Genomic DNA, 21,475 nt, shown 5'->3' with positions numbered 1-21,475 from the left:
CAGCACTGATAGGCGGCACTGATAGGCAGCACTGATGGGCACTGGTAGGGGGCACTGATAGTTAACACTTATGAGGAAGCACTGATGGGCACTGATTGGCAGCACTGATGGGTGACACTGATAGGCGGCACTTATGGGCACTGATAGGAAGCACTGATAGGTGACACTGATGATGAGGCACTGATGGCCACTGATTGGCAGCACTGATGGGCACTGATAGGTGGCACTGATTGGCAGCACTGGTGGGACTGTACTGATAATCAGGACACTGCTGACAGCGTGAGGAAAAGGAATGCTGACAACCGGCTTGTGTTTACACCCTGTGATCAGCTGTCATTGGACACAGCTGATCACGTGGTAAATGGCCACTGTGATTGGTCCTTTACCCCAATCTGTGATCAGCTAAGTCCGAAGGAGCGAGCCGCGGCCGTCTTTCGGCTATAGCGCGGGCAGGAAGTGGTTAAAGAAGAGACGATAGGTCATCAAAAATAGTGTAGCTGTCACCAAAACATGAATTGAGGGAGATCTTCCAAAGGGGAAACCTCTTCTGGGGGCATCTAAGAGGAGATTCCCCGTCCTTTCTTATCATGTCTCCAGCACAGAATTTGAAGGCGAAATCTCCCCAATGGGAACAGCACAAAAAAAAACCAACAAAAAAAACTCAGAACAGAGATAACTGTTCCTTACTCCATCCCGAACACACACAAAAAAAAGTTTTTGGTTGGTATTCACACTTAAAGTAGAATTCCAGGTTACCACCGAGCTAGTCCTATGCCCCCTCCTGACACCTACTGTGTGCTGACTAATCTGTGTAATAAAGATGTAAATACCTATCTTCAGCAGGCTCCAGTTCAGTCACATGACCCACTATGTCAGTACGCGGTCCGGTCACGTGACCCCCCCCCCCTCCATGTCAGCAACCAGAGGCTGCAGGGGAGAGGAGAGTGCACTCAATAATGGCTGATAATGCCTGGGAGTGGTGATGTCACTCATAGGCTCCTATGGCCCATTCATTGTTGGCACTCCCTCTTCTCCCCTGCAGCCTCTGCTTGCTGCTGACGGGACGCGCGGGGGGGGGGGGGGGTCACGTGACCGGACCTGGGAGGCCTGAAAAATAGGCATTTACATCTTTCTTACACAGGTTGGTAAGCATAGGTTTTAGGGGGGAGACGGGAGCATTTTTAAGACCTAGAATTCTATGTTATTTGTACAATAATACATTATACAAAACCCGCCGTCCTTCCCGGCTCTCTGCTGTGCTTTACTCACCTGCTGCCAACCATCCTGACACAAGAAAAGGGTTGCAAAGATATACGGGGCTGATTTACTAAATGAATAGACAATGCAAACTGAATGTACACAGAGTTTAGTGAATAAGGACAGCTGTGCTCAGTGCAGTCATCCCGTCATGTACAAACATAAATCCTTTTTTTTTTTGCCCATGTCAAGGCATTCAAAGAGCTCACAGATTCACATTATTTACTAAAATATGTAAACGTTTACTTTGCAACATTAACATACCCTACCTCCTTTTCAGAATTGGTACATTTTTTAACCACTTCAACACCGGGCACTTTTACCCGTTTCCTGCCCCAGGCCAATTTTCAGCTTTCAGCGCTGTAGCAATTTGAATGACAATTGCGCGGTCATCCAACACTGTACCCATATGACATTTTTATCATTTTTTTTCCCACAAATAGAACTTTCTTTTGGTGGTATTTAACCACTTCCCGCCCGGCCCATAGCGGATTGACGGCCAGGCGGTGGTTCAGTTATCCTGACTGGGCGTCATATGACGTCCAGCAGGATAACATGCCGCCGCGCGCCCGCAGGGGCGCGCATCGCGGCGATCGGTGGATCGGTGTGTCAGTCTGACACACCGCTACACCGATCTTGGTAAAGAGCCTCCGGCGGAGGCTCTTTACCACGTGATCAGCCGTGTCCAATCACGGCTGATCACGCTGTCAATAGGAAGAGCCGTTGATCGGCTCTTCCTCACTCGCGTCTGACAGACGCGAGTAGAGGAGAGCCGATCGGCGGCTCTCCTGGCAGGGGGGGTCTGCGCTGATTGTTTATCAGCGCAGCCCCCCCTCAGATCACCACACTGGACCACCAGGGACGCCACTAGGACCACCAGGGAAGGGAAACATGTGGATGGCCAGGTATGTACCCCATGGCCATCCCCATGTGCCCAGTCAGTGCCAAATCTGTGCCAATCAGTGCCCACAAATGGGCACTGATTGGCACAATTATGTTGCAGTGATGCCCAGCATGGCCACACTTAGGGGCATCACTGCCATCAATCAGTATCATCAGTGCCACCCATCAGTGTCCATCGGTGCCACCTGTCAGTGCCCATCTGTGCCCACCTATCAGTGCCCATCCGTGCCCATCTGTGCCAACTATCAGTGCCACCCATAACTACCCATCAACGCCACCTACAAGTGCCCATCAATGCCACCTACGAGTGCCCATCAGTGCCGCCTATCAGTGCCCATCAGTGCCACTATCAGTGCCCATCAGTGCCACCTACCAGTGCCACCTATCAGTGCCCATTAGTGCCACCTATCAGTGCGCATCAGTGCCCATCATCAGTGCCCGTCAGTGCCACCTCATTAGTGCCACCTCATTGGTGCCACCTCATCGGTGCCCATCAGTGCCGCCGTATCAGTGCCCGTCAGTGCAGCCATATCAGTGCCCGTCATTGAAGAAGAAAACGTACTTATTTACAAAAAATTTTAACAGAAACAAAGAAAAACGTGTTTTTTTTCAAAATTTTCGGTCTTTTTTTATTTGTTGCGCAAAAAATAAAAACCACAGAGGTGATCAAATACCACCAAAAGAAAGCTCTATTTGTGGGAACAAAATGATAAAAAATTTGTTTGGGTATAGTGTAGCATGACCGCGCAATTGTCATTCAAATTGTGACAGCGCTGAAAGCTGAAAATTGGCCTGGGTGGGAAGGTGTCTAAGTGCCTGGTATTGAAGTGGTTAATCACCTCTGGGGTTTTTTTATTTTTTGCTAAACAAACAAAAAAAAATTTAGGAAAAAAACAAAAAGTTTTTCATAGTTTGTTATAAAATTTAGCAAACAGGTAATTTTTCTCCTTCACTGATGGGCACTGATAGGTGGCATGGAGAGGATGCACTGATAGGTGGCACTGATGGGTACTGATAGGTGGCATGGAGAGGTGGCACTGATAGGTGGCAGTGATGGGCACTATTAGGAGGCACTGATGAGCACTGATAGTGGGAACTGATAGGTTGCACTGATGGGCACTGATAGGTGGCACTAATGGGCCACTGATAGGCGGCACGGAGAGGTGGCACTGATAGGCGGCACTGATGGGCACTGATAGGTGGCACTGACGAGGTGGCACTGATGGGCACTGATAGGTGGCATGGAGAGGTGGCACTGATAGGTGGCACTGATGGGCACTATTAGGAGGCACTGATGGCCACTGATAGTGGGAACTGATAGGCTGCACTGATGGGCGGCACTGATGGCCACTGATAGGTGGCACAGAGAGGTGGCACTGATAGGTGGCACTGACAAGGTGGCACTGATGGGCACTGATAGGTAGCATGAAGAGGTGGCACTGATAGGTGGCACTGATGGGCACTATTAGGAGGCACTGATGGGCAGTGATAGTGGGAACTGATAGGCTGCACTGATGGGCACTGATAGGTGGCACTGATGGCCACTGATAGGCGGCACGGAGAGGTGGCACTGATAGGTGGCACTGACGAGGTGGCACTGATGGGCACTGATAGGTAGCATGGAGAGGTGGCACTGATAGGTGGCACTGATGGGCACTATTAGGAGGCACTGATGGGCACTGATAGTGGGCACTGATAGGCTGCACCAACGGGCAATTTAAGCCCGCGCTGTAGCCGTCTTTCGGTTATAGCACGGGGGGGCAAGTGGTTAAATGGATAAATATTTTAATTATCTATATATATATACGAAGTGGTTCAAACACAATTAAGCCTCAACGCTCACTCCGTCTCACATCCAATGGTACATTGGTAATGTTTAATAACGATGCTGCTTTCCTTGAGCGGCGAAACTCCAAAGCACTGAAAGAAAAAAACAAACAAAGGAGGGTGCACACTCCTAGTGCATTACCTCCAACACCATCTTCAATTTATTAAAAAGCCAAAATCATACTGACAAACATGAAAAGATCAAACCATATCAAATCACAACCCCAGCATGGTGGATATCCAGATCTCTGTAGTTGGAAAACTGACGCGTTTCGGGAGACAAGCCCACTTCCTCAGAGCTGATCCAACTTGTTGCAATAACATGATTTTTATAGAGATATGACACAGAGACCTCTCCCCTCCACTGGCTTCACTAGGTGGGGCCAATCGCCAAAATACCTGCAGAGGTTCCATCTGATATTAACCCCGTCCCACCACATGTTACCAAAGAGCCAGACCACAGGAGATGTGTGCTATGTACTTACACATTTGGTTAATATTGGTAATCGCTATGGGTAGATCATATGAATAGCATTCTTATACATCCAGTATCTCACAAAAGTGAGTACACCCCTCATATTTTTGTAAATATTTTATTCTATCTTTTCATGTGACAACACTGAAGAAATGACACTTTGCTACAATGTAAAGTAGTGAGTGTACAGCTTGTATAACAGTGTAAATTTGCTGTCCCCTCAAAATAACTCAACACACAGCCATTAATGTCTAAACCGCTGGCAACAAAAGTGAGTACGGCCCTAAGTGAAAATGTCCACACTCACTCAGTCACTATGAGATTCATTTTCTGTATTCTGCAAAAAACCTGGTTGATCCTACTGCTCTCTATCTCCCCCTTCTGTTCATGTCCCCATTTCAGCTATGGATTTTGCAGCTGTGGTGGCAACTCTGCACATGCTCAGTATTCAGTGAGTTTCTATGCTGACCATTTCCTCCATATCACATCCGAGCAGCCCATGTGACCATACCCCATGAGTAAGCTCGATTGGGCGTAGTGAAATAGATTGGAGGGGGGGTGTGGCATGGTGGGGGTCCAGACTGAGACTGCCATTCACAATCACACAGCAGGCTTTGACTTGATATGCAGCTGCCAGGACACCCATCACATCTGAGCAGCCCATGTGACTATAGAGTCACACATGTTGGCATATACACAGTGGTAAATGACAGCCCACTCCCATCCTCCTCCTCATCCATGCTCACTAACCAGCTAAACACAGAGGGGGTGAGATATTACATGTAGATTGATGGAGGCTTCACCTCCCTTTTATTCTAAGATTCAGGCTGGAGGTGCGTCACACAGCCTTTGACTGGCAGAAATCCGCCCACACCATGTTATTGCCAAAAAAATAATAAAGATTTGATTTTAAATATATATTTTTATGATGATTTAAAATAGTAAAATTATATTAATTATAAACGTTTTTCCTGTATTCCAAAGACAGTTTTTATTTTTGAACATGTGGCCAGCAGCAGAGGACTCCTCCTGCTCATGTTTCCCTGCAGACAGGCTGGGAGAGAGCTGGGTCATGTGACAGTTGGATATCGATTAGGAAAAAGTTTTTTTTTATTAAAATAATTACAGCGCCATCATCCATATACAGAAATAGACGGGACATTGTACATTAAACAGTGTGTGTTTAGTATCACTTTAACTGCTTACCAACTTAGATATACAGTGGCAGATCATGTACCTAGTACGTGATCCAGCCCTTTGGGTAAGTGCCTGAGGCGTGCCGCCGGCAAACTGGCCATGCTGTGATTAAACGCAGCATATGTCGATCAGCGGGTGACGGCCAGTAGATCACCGCCGGTGTTTCATCAGATTAAGCGACCCGTCAGAATGTGTAACGGAAGTGATGTTCCGTCGCCGCCATCTTGCCACACCCCGCACTCCTCCACAGTAAGGATAGAGTGAGAAGGGGGCAAGTGGACATCTTGTTACACCCACCGGAGTTTTGCATTTTACACTTTTTTTTTAACAATAAACTGAGTTTATATAGTAAAATACATGTAGCGCTGGTAGATTTTAATCTACCGCTGATAGGTAAATCTAGTGGGTCAATTATTATAGGAAGTTATATTTGCCTCTGTTCCAGCTTGGCTGACGTTGCGTGTGGTTCCACACTGTGCCAGTGGGTGTCGTGGTCGCCATGGGCCAGTGTTGGAAAAGCAACGTGTCGAAGCGTATGAGTGCTCCTCTGTCCCGGAGACAACTCGGTGGAGGGGGTCCTCCGAGTTGCATTCTGGGAGAGGGTATTTATGGGACAGACGCCATGTTCTAGGGTTCGTCTTCAGCCACCTGCTGGCCCTCATGGCTGACAGGTATGTGTTAAGAGTACCACCTCATGGTCCTACGTTCCGGAGGCCCACGTCGCTGTGGCGTGTGGGTGGGCCCAGAAGCCTGTCTGGGGCCTACCACAGCAGCAGAGGAATGGTCCTGAGCTCTCTATCCTGAGAGAAGAAGTTGGACAACTGAGAAGATCCCAGGGAAGGACCCGTCATGGAAGGATCATGCAGAGTGCTGGTCTGGAGAGGGGCCTGGTGACTCAGTTGGAGGACGTATCCTGAAGTAATCTTACTGCATAGTACTGCCGGGTTGGCTTAAAGATTCAAGTACTGTGTCTGACATTCATCGCAAACCAATACATCCTGTGGCAGAGGATCGTACGGGTTTTATTCCAAACAAGTCTGTGGCAGAGACTTTTGTTCGTGCTACGTACTGGCTGCTAGTCAAGTGAGAGAGGCCTATCCAGGCGGGCAAAGATTGAATCCCACAAGGGGAGCGCTTTCAACTACCAGTGTTCAATGCCAAAGAATGTTCTGAAGAATACTAAGGAAAGGTATTTGAGCTTCCCTGCAGCTTTCCTTCTGCCTCTGTCCTGATACTTCCTTTATTTGTTCATTAAAGCATTGGAAGACCTACTCAAGTGTTTGGTGCTTATATCGTCCAGAGGTAAACTCAACGGAACCCTAGACCCGGTGCCGGTGAAACAGAGGTGTCGAGAGTGAAGGTAACAAGCCCGCTTTAAACCAGCAGCTCCACCGAGAGTTAGTGCTACATACAGTACTTAGAACTCCGTCTCACTGATTATATGTTGCGTTTTAAAAGCAGCGGTAAGCCCGGTCATCTCACAGGTTTGCTAATCGGACAGAAGTTCGCTGCTTTTAAAATTCAACATGTAAACAGTCAGACGGAGTTCTAAGTACTGCATTTCACTATATAAACTCAGTTTACTGTTAAAAAATAGTGTAAAATGTAAAACTCCGGTGGGTGTAACAAGATGTCCGCTTCCCCCTTCTCAGTGTATCCTTACTATGGAGGAGTGCGGGGTGTAGCAAGATGGCGGCGACGAAACGTCACTTCCGTTACACATTCTGACGGGTCGCCTAATCTGACGAAACACCGACACCCACCGATTATCCAGAATACACACAGGACAGGGCTCTGTCTATGTAAACAACGGAGAGCTCTGTCCTATCAGTGGGAAAGTAATGGATTTCTTTTTCCCCACATAGCAGGGAATGAAATCCATTACTTCCCTTAGTGAGAGCACCTCACATAGTGTACACAAACACCGGCTAGGCACTTGATCGCCCTAGATGTTTAACCCCTTCCCAGCCAGTATCATTCGTACAGTGACAGTGCATATTTTTAGCACTGATCGCTGTAATAGTGTCACTGGTTCACAAAAAAGTGTCAAAAGTGTCAGAATGTTCTCCCCAATATCGCAGTCCAGTCGCTGATTGCTGCCATAACTAGCATAAACATTTTTTTTTAAATAAAAATTTCAGTCTATATCCCATAGTTTGTAGGTGCTATAACTTTTGTGCAAACCAATCAATATACACGTATTGGGATTTTTTTTTTTTTATACCATAAATAGATGGAGCAGGATATATATTTTCTTACATTTTTGAAGAAATTCGATTTTTTTTTTGGATATGTTTTATAGCAGAAAGTAATAAATATTGTTTTCTATTTTCAAAATTGTCGCTCTTTTTTTTGTTTATAGCGCAAAAAAGAAAAACCGCAGAGGCGATCGGATACCACCGAAAGCAGCAGTATCTAGTGTTAAGAAACTCTTTTTTTTGCTATTTGCACGTGTAACATTGACATCTCATTGTTTGAACCTCATGCATAGCAGAGCTCATGCCGTTTTTTAATAATGTCTTTTTTTTTTGTATATTTGTACGCAATAAAGATCTTTTTTTTTTTTTTTTTGATACATTCTATTCAGTTTACTTGTTTTAGCTGCCTATAGGCCCATGGAAGCAATTTTTCTATAATACCACCAAAAGAAAGCGCTATTTGTGGAAAAAAGGACAACAATTTTTTTGGGGTACAGCGTGGCACGCCCGCGCAATTGTCAGTTAAAGTAACGCAGGCCCCTGATGATGCATTTTTATGACGAAACGTCGGGTGGAGCTAAGGACGTGGGACGCTGACCCAGAGACACAGCGGCCATTTTGAAGGCTGGAAACGACGGTCGTTTCCATATGCCTGGCGGTCTTTTTAAACATGTGAGTGCACCAGCTTTTTTTTATTCAATAAATTTGTAACTTGGATGCCTGCGCAATGAGCGCTTTCATTTTTTACATATTGAACGTGGATGCTGGAGCTTATCCGCTAAAGTTTTAATGAATCAAAGTGATTCTTGGGTTCCTTTGATGGTTGGGAGAGGATTGGTCTGAGGTCTTGTTAAAGTGGATTGATCGGTGCAGAGGAATCGTTGGGGCCATTAACCAATAAATCATTGTGTGTACCCTACACACTGACAGTAAGGGTCAGTCATTTTGGGTGCTGGTGGTGGCTATTCTATCCACTTTATCTGGATTTTAGAAAAAGATCTCTGATTCGATCGTCTTCTCAGTTCTATCTTTGATGGACTTTATTGTTTACATATTACTATAAGCGCTACACCTTTCCATTTTATGTTTTATTATTGTGTCCAGCAATATAGTGTCAGCTGCTTTTTCACAGTTTATTGTATAATTTTTAAGGCACAACAGATTCATTTGTTTTAAAGTAACGCAGTGCCGTATCGCAAAAAAATGGCCTGGTCAGGAAGGGGGTAAAACATTCCGGGGGTGAGGTGGTTAAAGTAATGCAGTTTAGTTTAGCAAAAATGGCCTGGTCATAAAGGGGGGTAAATCTTCCGGAGGTCAAGTGGTTAATGGGGAAACATGGGAGGATGTGACTATTACCAACATACATGGGCGTCTGCAGGTAGGGCCAAGGGGGGTCAAGTGCCCCCCACCCCTGGAATCGGGGATTGGCACTGTTAAATTCAGCACAGTGGCGTCGCTATGGGGGTGCGGGCAGCCCACACCCGAGTGCCACCCGCCAGTCAGGTGACACCATCAAGGTGCTGTCAAGCCCCGACCATCAGTGTAGTGTGACTGCGGGCTCTTTTCCCTGCTTAGTCCAGCAGAGAACTCGGCGGCGCTGTGACAGGAGAAAGGCGAGCTGCAGGCTGTCAGAGGTTTCCCCCCCTTTCTCCTGTCAGGGAGAGGAGACAGCGGCTCTAGCTAGGTTCCCCGCCCAGCTTCCTGTCCACTCCATTCCTTCCCCATTGGCCATAACTGAGGGGCCAATCAAAGGAGACTAGTAGAGGAGAGCATCATGGGACATGTAGTCCCAAAGATTGGTGGCTCAATTTTCCACAGGGTGGAGGCTACAGCTCAATCAAGAGAGATTGAGAGACTGCAGCCTGGAAAAAAGATGAGGGAGTGAGTGCTACAGGACAAAGAAAGAGGAGTGTGCTGGGCGGAAGCCAGAGAGAGAGCCACACTGCCCAGCGCCACCAGAGAGAGAGCCACACTGCCCAGCGCCACCAGAGAGAGAGCCACACTGCCCAGCGCCACCAGAGAGAGAGCCACACTGCCCAGCGCCACCAGAGAGAGAGCCACACTGCCCAGCGCCACCAGAGAGAGAGCCACACTGCCCAGCTCCACCAGAGAGAGAGCCACACTGCCCAGTGCCACCAGCGAGAGAGACATGCTGCCCAGTGCCACCAGAGAGAGACACATGCTGCCCAGTGCCACCAGAGAGAGAGAGAGACTGAGCCGCTGAAAGGGTACAGACATGCTACCAGAGTCACCCCCTGGGAACCCAGAGTGAGCGATTGTCCAGCCGGAGGGATCACCGCTGTAGTTTTGCTGGGTCTGTTAAGAGGGCCTATTGGCCATTATCCATTACTTATCCTAGGGACTGTACTACATCTGCAGTCTCTGACCATGATAATGACATTGTCGAAAAGGGGCGGCGCATGCGTGACCCTAAAATGATGCCCTCCCCCTGAAAAAAGTTCTGCGGATGCCCATGCCCACACACCCCACCCTTTGCACCTGCCCTACAAATAGAGTGAAGAGAAACGCATATATAGCAGTTTAGCAGTTTTTTTACAAAGGGAATCACATGTAGTAACAGGAAAAGACAACAAGGTTTTAATTTTGATTATTCCATAAAATCAACATGACTAAGACACAATACATGTATAAAAATTACAGAAAAGTGCATGTAAAAACACAATAAAAAAATGCACCTTAAGGTGTACAAAATGTAACAACATGCATGTAATAACATAAAAACCGAGGACATATAAATGAGTACAGACCTGATATCAGCCTTCAGGAATCTATGTGATTTCATCCCCCTCACCTAGAGAAGGGTCACGGTCATGCAGCTCATTCGATCGGTCCTTTACTCATGAATAGCACTTTCCTTTCTTCTGCCTCCTCCTCCTCCCTCTTACACAATTGACAAAATATTTATTTTTAAAAATTAAATTCCCCTTTTTTTATATTTGCATTGATCTACTTCCTGAATCCTTGCCTGGGAGAGGATGACATGGCCCATCCACCCGCTGCCTCCTGAAATGTCTACCTCAGAGGTTCAGTGCGAGATCTTGCACATGTGCAGAACCGCAGAGTATCTGCACATGCCTGAGATCCGCCCATTGACCTGGCAGACACCCCGTGGCATGTCTGCGCATGCGTAGGTTTTCTTTCCAAGATGGCAGCATGAGAGCAGAGCAGTGAAACTTTAGGGTGGAAGGAAAAAAAATGGCGGTAGTAAAAATAAGTTACTCTTTTATACAACAGAGCCTAGGCCTCTTGCACACTGCAGCTTGAGAAAGCTCAGTACAGCTTATTTTTTTTTTACTGAGCGAAAATACAGCCTATTAATTGTAATGAGCCTGTCCACACAGGAGCGTAAACATGACCCGTGTATTCTTCATAAAAAAAAGAAGAAAAATCAGCATTTTTTGGTCAGTAAATCACTCCTAGATATGTGCAAATACGCGTAAGTGCGCAAAAAATACACGCGATTGCGCACAAGTGTGCGCTAATAGCCATTATTTACAATCTGCAGAAGAACGTGAGAATAAGTTTGTGAGAAAATGTAAACAAATAAAAAAAAAATGTCTGAAAAAGTAGATGCTCAACAGAAGTATTGTGTGCAAGAAGCCTTAAAGTGATTGTAAAAGTTTATTTGTTCCTCAAGATAATAAAGATGTGATACTTAGCTGTGTGCAATCTGTGTTTTGCACACAGCGGTCTTGAACCTCCTCTTCTGGCCCCCCTCCTCCCACCAGCACTCTGGGCTCCTCCCTTATGAGTGGGGCTCCTCCTTCCTTATGAGGGAGCTTCTCCCTTATGAGGGGGCTTCTCCTCCCTTATGAGTGGGCTCCTCCTCCCTTATGAGGGGGCTTCTCCTCCCTTATGAGTGTGCTTCTCCTCCCTTATGAGGGGGCTCCTCCTCCCTTATGAGTGTGCTTCTCCTCCCTTATGAGGGGGCTTCTCCTCCCTTATGAGTGGGCTCCTCCTCCCTTATGAGTGGGCTCCTCCTCCCTTATGAGTGTGCTTCTCCTCCCTTATGAGGGGGCTCCTCCTCCCTTATGAGTGTGCTTCTCCTCCCTTATGAGGGGGCTCCTCCTCCCTTATGAGTGTGCTTCTCCTCCCTTATGAGTGGGCTTCTCCTTCCTTATGAGTGGGGCTCCTCCTCCCTTATGAGTGGGCTTCTCCTCCCTTATGAGTGGGCTCCTCCTCCCTTATGAGTGGGGCTTCTCCTCCCTTATGAGGGGGCTTCTCCTCCCTTATAATTGGGGCTTCTCCTCCCTTATGAGGGGGCTTCTCCTCCCTTATGAGTGGGCTTCTCCTCCCTTATGAGGGGGCTTCTCCTCCCTTACGAGTGGGCTTCTCCTCCCTTATGAGGGGGCTTCTCCTCCCTTATGAGTGGGCTCCTCCTCCTCCCTTATGAGTGAGGCTTCTCCTCCCTTATGAGTGGGCTCCTCCTCCTCCCTTATGAGTGAGGCTTCTCCTCCCTTATGAGGGGGCTTCTCCTCCCTTATGAGTGGGCTTCTCCTCCCTTATGAGAGGGCTCCTCCTCCCTTATGAGGGGGCACTTGTCGCAGGCTCAATCTCGAGCTGGGCAGTGTATGTCTATTGACACACACAGCTCAGCTCAGCCCTGCCCCCTTGCCTCCTCACAAAATTTGATTGGAAGAAGCAGGAGCTAACGGTTCTGGCTGCTGCCTCTGAGTCCTGTGAGGAGAGAAAGAGCACTGGATGGATATCAGGCTCAGGTAAGTAGTAGGAAGGGGGAAGCTGGGGGGGGGGTAGATGATCATAGAAGGTTTTTAACTTAAAGTATAACTAAAGGCAAAACTTTGTTTTTTTTTTGTTTTAAATTGGTAATGTAGGTGAAAAGACAATTTGGAAGAAAGGATGCTGGGACTTTTTAGGTACTACATACAAACTTTTATCAACTTCATTAAAAATTCACCATTTCTTTTGAAATGTTAAAATACATATCCATATAAAAGCCATATATTGCCTTAACACCTTCATTCTGCTATAGGCCTGGGTGGGGGCTTTTTCCATTCTGAGTGGACGTCATATGACGTCCGTCACGACGGGCCGCTCGTGCGCGCCCCCTGGAGGCATGCAGCGTGGCAATCCATGGCGTGGTGTGTCCCTCTGACACACCGAATCACAGATCTTGGTAAAGAGCCTCTGATGTGGGCTCTTTACCATGTGATCAGCTGTGTCCAATCATAGCTCATCACAGTGTAAAGAGGAAATGGCGGTTATCGGCATTCCTCTCCTCACACTGAGGAGATGAGAGCCGATCAGAGGCTTTCCTTACAGGGGAGATCTGCCCGATTACTAATGTCCACCAGTGATGCTCACCAGTGCCCACCAGTGATTCCAACCAGTGCCCATCAGTGCTGCCATTCAGTGTCCATCAGTGATGCCTGTCAGTGCCCATCAGTGCCTCCTCATCAATGCCCTGTATCAGTGCCCATCAGTGTCACCTATCAGTGCCCATCAGTGACACTTAATAGTGCTTCCTCATCAGTGCCCATCAGTGCTGCCTTTCAGAGTCCATCAGTGCCGCCCATCAGTTCTGCCCGTCAGTGAAGGAGAAAAATTACTTATTTACAAAATTTTATAACAGAAACTAAGAAAAACTTTTTTTTCAAAAATTTCCAGTCATTTTTCATTATTTTAGCAAAAAAAAAAAGAAATAACCCCAGTGGCGACTAAATACTACCAAAAGAAAGCTCTATCTGTCTCAAAAATATGATAAAAATTTCATTTGGGTACAGTGTTGCATGACTGCGCATTTGTCACTCAAATTGGGACAGCACTGAAAGCTGAAAATTGTCATGGGCAGGAAAGGGGGGAAATGTGACCAGTATTGAGAAGTGGATAAACATGTATCTTGTTATCCTTAATTCAATAGCGGCATCACAGTTACAATTACCAGCATGTTTCACACTTCGGGCTTCTTCAGCAGACGTATTACACGCTAATGGTCATAGCACCTATAATATATGATATATTATTTGAATACTCGATGGTAAATACTGGGTAACCTTCCCAGTGACGTCAAATCACAGGCTGTGTGTGACCACAGGAGGTTTCAAAAACCAGACTGTAATCAATCGAATATCTGGTACCAAAGAAAACCACAAGGGGATGCTCAATCCTCATGGGGGGACTGAAACCAGATTATGCAGAGCTGTAGACATCTGTTTGTTAAACACCACCCATGCGGCTCCGGTGCTATGACCATTAGGGAGCAATACGTCCCCTGAAGAAGCCCGAAGGGTGAAACATGTTGGGAATTGTAACCATAATGCTGCTATGGAATTATGGATAACAAGATACATATCTAAGACTATATATGGTTTTATATGGATATGTTTTTTTTAAAAAATTCAACAAATTATGATTTTTTTTAAATGAAGTTTATGCAAGTTTGTATGTAGCATCTTAAAAATCCCAATATCCTTTCTTCCAAATTTTCTTTTTTTTAGTTTTGGATACAGTGGAGAGTGATTAGTACGGCTGTCAGTTTTTATAGCTCTGTGTTCCCCCAAGGAGATTCACCTTCTTTATTTATCCAGTTTATCATGATCATTTAAAGTGAAAGTAAAAGAAAATCACAAATTCTGGATTGTCCCCAGAAAAGTAATAGAGGGGAAATCTTCTAATGACAACAGTAGTTCTGGTGACCTGGGGGGGGGGGGGTGGTCAAGGAATTCTCTTAATTTGTATGGATTTCCTCTCACTTCCTGTTTGGCTATGAGGACAGGAAGTGAAGGGAAATCTCAGCAATGCCTCAGATGGCAAAAAAATATATATTCTTACTGATGGCCACTGATAGGCTGCACTGATATGCAGCACTTCCCTTGCTCTATCCAAAATGAAAAAAAAAGTTTTACCTATAGTTCTACTTTAATGTAAAGAATGCATTAGGATAAATAAAAAAAAAACACATCCATCCTTGTAAGACACTAGCAAAAAATGGAGGCATGCTTCTAGTGAGAGGGACTCCTTTGTATTCCAGTGTTCGAGTCTCCTGTAGGCAGCAGTATAACCCGAAAGTTGAAGAATTGCTGTGCCTCTCGGAGGACAAGAAGGAAAACCCCTTTCTCACTGTAGGCAGGACATATATTATCCTATTCATGGTGTGTCACCCAACAAGAAAAGAATACAGTGATGAGAACATCCCTCCATACCCTTTCTAGAACAGAGTATATACACCCCAAGGTTACATGATAACATTCCCGCCATTGCAGTCTTTGCCACAAACCGATTACTGTAACATGATAAAATAAAATGTCATCGGAGTCCAGAATTGTTCAGTCTCCCATCTGATGGCGCTCAATGTCAGAACTCGGCTATATTCAGACTGCGGGGCTCATCTGTTGGAAGTCGGAGAGCTCCCCGTAGAAGGCTGTCAAACAAGAAATAAGACATGAGTTTCCATCTCTCACTCTCCATGCCACCTGAGGATTAATGTCGGGCAGAGGATTGGTGGAAAATATTCTTCCTCATAGTCAATCACAAGTGCCCCAATAGCGAGCCACTTGTGCATGCACACGCCCATGTCACACCCACTATTCCCTCCTTGTTGACTGTGATGGCCATTGGCTCCTGCTGCTGTGTCTGAGCCAATGAGGAGGGAGAAAGCTGAGAGAGCCTCTGCTCTCGTGCACAGTGCTGGATCGAGATCGGGAAGGGGGAGCTAGGGAAGGAGCTGCGTTCAGAAAGTTTTTTTCCTTAATGCATAGAATGCATTAAGGTAAAACGTTTTGTCTTAAGAACAACTTTACGTAAACTGGATCCTGATAGGTCAATATAGGCACGCCAAATGGCTCCAGGTCCATATCTGTATCCTGAACCCTGAACACATAATGTTCCCTTCTTCCCAATTCAAGAGCTTTCTGTCACATGATGAGTTAATCCTCCACACACCACTACACTCCAGCCTTTACACACACATGAACTTTAATGGCATCCAAGTCTTAGTCCGTAGGGTTCAATATTGAGTTGGCCCACCCTTTGCAGCTATAACAGCTTCAACTCTTCTGGGAAGGCTGTCCACAAGGTTTAGGAGTGTGTCTATGGGAATGTTTGACCATTCTTCCAGAAGCGCGTATGTGAGGTCAGGCACTGATGTTGGATGTGAAGGCCTGGCTGGCAGTCTCTGCTCTAATTCATCCCAAAGGTGTTCTATCGGCTTGAGGTGCAGGCCAGACAAGTTCCTCCACCCCAAACTGGCTCATCCATGTCTTTATGGACCTTGCTTTGTGCACTGGTGCGCAATCATGTTGGAACAGGAAGGGGCCAGCCCCAAACTGTTCCCACAAAGTTGGGAGCATGAAATTGTCCAAAATGTCTTGGTATGCTGACACCTTAAGAGTTCCCTTCACTGGAACTAAGGGTCCAAGCCAAACCCCTGAAAAACAACCCCACAGTATAATCCCTCCTCCAACAAATGATTCAGACCAGTGCACAAAGCAAGGTCCATAAAGACATGGATGAGCGAGTTTGGGCCAACTCAATATTGAACCTTACGGTCTAAGACTGGGATGCCATTAAAGTTCATGTGGGTGTAAAGGCAGGCGTCCCAATACTTTTGACAATATAGTGTATGATCAGCCAGCCGAACGCACCATGGAGATCTCCTCTGGTGACACCTTCAGACCTCTATCCTCCCAACTCAACTCCGCCTTGTCTCAGGGGCTCCTGCCTTTTACAAGTTTGGCCATACATCTATAAAGATGAAATCTGTACAATGTGGTCACTGAATATGCTTGATGAGGTGGAGGGTTGTCTGAAGGATGTACAATAACCGCATACACAGCCCACATATGGTCAAAGGATGGAATTTTCCACCCCACACAAACATCATCATAGCAGATGGCACTAGGGAGACTTCATATACACTGATAATGATCAGACCAAGCTTGGAACAGCCAACCTCTGCTGATAAGTGGCCCCTTTTATGACCATCTACAGACTGCAAGTGAATGCTTACACCTGAACCCCCAAATAAAACTAACCAATATTTCTGGATGAGGACCAGCAGAATTCCAGATGACACCATAGACTCTGCTAAGAGCAGATTGGATAGCATATCAATCTGACACCAATGTTCAGATGAGTTGCATGTGAGCTTTACTTCGCTCTCTCCTAACCATGCTCCCATTGACAGGTTAGTACTCAGGTGAGATGTGTCAGGGCTGAGCTCCTGTTACTTATGAGCAACTCTTTTCCTTCAGTGCTCAAATAGCTCAGCTGTCGGTTAATTACCAGCCACTTGTTACCACAGTGATTAACCTGGTTACCATTAACCTGCCCCATTAATCCAGCCTACAGCCAGCCCCTTTTGGCTCATTTCTTCCTTGCCCTTGTGTGGTCTATGTTCTCCAGTGCGTTTCTGCCTGTGTTCCTGTGTATGATTTGGCCTGGCTGACTTCTCTTCCGATACCTGTTCCTGATTATTTGCTCCTGATTACACTGACTTCTGGTTACCTGACCCCGGCTCATCTGATTATGCGCTCTGGCATCCAAACCCTGGCTTCTGTTTTTGACTACGTTCCTGGTCTGTGTTATTTCTGGAATTTCAGTAAAATGTATGATTCTAACTGCATTTTCTGTCTCTGCCTGGTTTATGGTTTCTCACAAGATGAAGGTGAGCCGTACCTCGCACTCCCCTAACTCTGCTCCCAGTGACAGGTAAGTGCTCAGATGAGCTATAGGTGAGCTATTCCTCGCTCTCCCCTAACTCAGCTCCCACTGACAGGTAACAGCCCAGGTGAGGTAAGTGTGAGGCGTACCTTGCACTCCCCTAACTCTGTTCCCAGTGACAGGTAAGTATTCAGATGAGCTATAGGTGAGCTATTCCTCGCTCTCCCCTAACTCAGCTCCCACTGACAGGTAACAGCCCAGGTGAGGTAAGTGTGAGGCATACCTCGCTCTCCCCTAACTCTGCTCCCAGTGACAGGTAAGAGCCCAGGTGAGGTAAGTGTGAGGCGTACCTTGCACTCCCCTAACTCTGCTCCCAATGACAGGTAAGAGCCCAGGAGAGATAAGTGTGAGACGTACCTCGCTCTCCTCTAACTCTGCTCCCAGTGACAGGTAAGTGCCCAGGTGAGGTAAGTGTGAGCTGTTCCTCGCTTTCCCCTAACTTTGCTCCCAGTGATAGGTAGGAGCCCAGGTGAGGTAAGTGTGAGACGTACCTCACTCTCCCATAACTCTGCTCCCAGTGACAGGTAAGAGCCCAGGTCAGGTGAAGGTGAGTTGTACTTTGCTCACCTTTTCTTGAATTGCTGATTTCTTTGCTGGGTAGAAATCACTGATCTTCTTTTGCTTCTCTGCAGATGGACCACTGGCTTTGGATTTGGCTTTGCTCTTTCTCGAAGTTTCAGCCGGATGGAGTTTCTGTAATGCTCGCTGAACCTTCTCCTTGCTGGAAGTAAGAACACAATATTATGATATCCAGTCCAGCACTATATTATTACATTATGACATTATTACAGCTATTACAACCATTCTCTATTACTAGGAGAAAATATTATTACTACAACTGGAGACAGTAAAATAATATCTGTCTGGAATATCTGTAATTCTTTACCAAGTACAGCACAATATACTTATTCACACAACAGCGGTTTACCTCAATACACAGCACTGTACCGTAGAGCAGATTCACAGCAGACAATCAGTAGCACAGGCACAAATGAATATATATAGAATCTCAGTGCATTTCTAGGAAATCCTCCCTGTCTCATTTTGCCTTTCCCCGGTGCATCACGGGATTTAATTGAAATGCACATAGAGCTGTTTATTTTAAAGATTTTGTAAAATCAACACGACTAGGACCAAACACATGCATTACAAACACATACAAATGCATATAAAGATGAGTAAAATAATGTGTCTTAGTGTGTACAAAGTGCAACAACATGCTTGCAGCAACACACATTAAAAATGCAAAGACCTGCAGACATACAAATGAGAACAGACCCTATGCCACCCTTCAGGAAGCTGTGTTGCCTCTGTCCTTGATATCCTGATGAGAGAAGGAGCATAGTCCAGAGGAAAGTGTTTTACTCAATTAATAATAATAAATAAAAAAATATCCAACGCTCAATCCAAAGAACTTCCCAAGAGGACTATGGCAGGCAATGGTTTCAACGATGCAGCCCTCCTCAGACTGGGCGATCTTCAGGACACTTGTCAGGAAAATCCTGCCAGTAACAGGAGATCCGGACTTGCTGGTGCACGATTGCGGGTGCCAATGCACATTCGCGATCGTGCACCTGCACGCGTGAACACGGGCCCCTGACGCCAGGCGGGCTATTTAAACCAGACTGACACAGAAACATTGCTGTCTGATCTACAGCGTTCCCGTGTATACCTTACTATCTGAACCTGTTCCTGTGTATTACCCGGCTTGTATCTGACTATCCCAGCTGTCTGCCTGCATATGACCCCAGCCTGTCTTGACGTTGCTCCTGCCTGCTCCTCTGGTCTTTCTGCTGCCCGCCTGATACCGACCCAGCTTGTTCCAGTGACCCTGCTTCTGCCTCTGCCCTGTTCCAGTACTCCTGTCTGTGTATGACCCGGCTTGTCTGATCCTCCTGAGTCCCAGTCCAGTGGGAATCTACCCGCAGTCTGCTGTTCCAGTCTCCAGCCTGCTGCACCTGTCCGCTGCTCCAGCCTGTTCCAGTTCCAGTCTACTGACCTCCCTGCACAGTGCCACCTGGAATTACGGACTGTCCACTTGCTGTTGATCCTGCTAGGCACTCGTGCTACTCTACACTCCCGTGCCTCCTTTTTTCTCTACCAGGGGCCTTGAGTTGGTGGCGTAAGAGAGGCCTTCCTCTGCAGTTCGGGATCATCTGCTAGGTACGTGACAATACTGTAGAAACATACACAAGAGGGTGCAAACGCCTAGTGCATTATCACCAAAGCCAGAAAACACACAACGGTGTCCTATTCACAAAATTGGGATAGAATCAAGCTTATCAAGTGAACAACTCCAGCAGGTGAGACAGGTATCTCATCTAATGCCACACAGTGAAAAAGCTTTCCCAATTTTCAGGGGACAGACCCCTTCCTCTGATCTGGTGATAATGCACTAGGCGTTTCTCTTGTGTATGTTTTTACCACAAATAATAATGCTTTCAAATTAAACTACAAGGAGCTAGCAGTTTTGTGGCTCATGTAACGGATCTTTTTTCATTGTTGTGCTATCACAGTAAGTGTCAAAGCTAGTCAACTGGTTGACTGCAAACCACCACCAACAACCCAAAGGTAGTTTCTGTCTCTTTGAAATTAATAAGTCTATGAAAAGTCTGTCCTCCCTCCTGGAATTAGTCATTCTGTCCTTCTAAGAACACATACTTCAAATGCTTCTCCCCTGACAGGAACTGGAGGACTTTGTCTTCATCCACCTTCTTCCATTCTAGATTGAGAGAGGTGACATCAACTACATCCGGCTCCAGGAACAGTTTACGAGCCTCTTGGTAATGGAAATCTGGGGGAATACGATCCTGTATAAAGGGGAGAAGGAGTAAGTACAAAGCAACTCCATACAAGGGATCTCAGGAGTGGTGGACATTGAGGATAAGGAAATACAGAAGATGATAGATTATGGACGAGATATCTGGAAATGTGAAAGATGAGGGATGATGAAAGAGATATATCAGGAAATATGGAAGATGAGGGATGATAGAGGAGATATATCTGGAAATATGGAATATGGGGGATTATAGAGGAGATATATCTGAAAATATGGAAGATAGGGGATGACAGAGGAGATATACAGTATCTGGAAATATGAAAAAGAAGGGATGATGGACAAGACATATATTGAAAATGTAGAATGATGGAGGAAATACAGTATATCTGTAAATAGGGAAAATAAGGGATTTAGAAGTGGATATATCTGAAAATATGGAAGATGAGGGATGATGGAGGGCATATATCTGGAAATATTACAAATTAGGGATAATGGACATGACATATCTGGAAATATGGAAGAAGAAGGATTTTGGGGGCGATATATATATTGAAGATGAAGCATGATGGAGGAGATATATCTGGAAATATGGAAGATAAGGAATTATGGAGGGGATATATCTGAAAATATGGATTATGAGGGATGATGGATGGCATAAATCAGGAAATATGAAAAATGCGTAAGAAATATCTGGAAATATGGAAGATCTGGGATTACAGAGCAGATTTGTCAGCAAATATGGAAAACTAGGAACAATGTAGAAGATATATCTGGATACTGTAAATGAAAGATAAAGGATGATGAAGGGGATATGTTTAGACATATGGAAGATGAGGGATGAAGGAGGGCATATATCTACAAATATGGAAGATGAGGGATTTTGATGGAGGTATATCTGTAAATATGGCAGATGAGGGATTTTGATGGAGAAATATCTGTAAATATGGAAGATGAAGAATTTTGATGGAGATATATCTGTAAATATGGAAGATGATGGATTTTGATGGAGAAATATCTGTAAATATGGAAGATGAAGAATTTTGATGGAGGTATATCTGTAAATATGGAAGATGATGGATACTGTAAATGAAAGATAAAGGATGATGAAGGGGATATGTTTAGACATATGGAAGATGA

At 45.8% G+C, this 21,475-nt stretch overlaps 1 protein-coding gene across 1 annotated transcript in view; it reads right to left on the bottom strand.

Annotated features, from left to right (window-relative positions):
* Positions 1–10,432: 10,432 nt before the first annotated feature.
* The window catches only part of LOC141145551 (flap endonuclease 1-like), a 36,914-nt gene continuing 25,871 nt past the window's right edge, over positions 10,433–21,475 (bottom strand). The window contains exons 9-11 of the mRNA XM_073632320.1: positions 20,221–20,369; positions 18,127–18,280; positions 10,433–15,259 (exon numbers count right to left, since the gene is read on the bottom strand). Of these exons, the coding sequence (XP_073488421.1) occupies positions 15,224–15,259; positions 18,127–18,280; positions 20,221–20,369 (339 nt within the window). The 3' untranslated portion in view covers positions 10,433–15,223. The remainder of the gene's footprint in view (positions 15,260–18,126; positions 18,281–20,220; positions 20,370–21,475) is intronic.

Source organism: Aquarana catesbeiana, linkage group LG05, assembly GCF_042186555.1.
Source record: "Aquarana catesbeiana isolate 2022-GZ linkage group LG05, ASM4218655v1, whole genome shotgun sequence".
Taxonomy (NCBI): Eukaryota; Metazoa; Chordata; class Amphibia; order Anura; family Ranidae; genus Aquarana; species Aquarana catesbeiana.
This window is presented reverse-complemented; position numbering and strand designations above follow the sequence as displayed.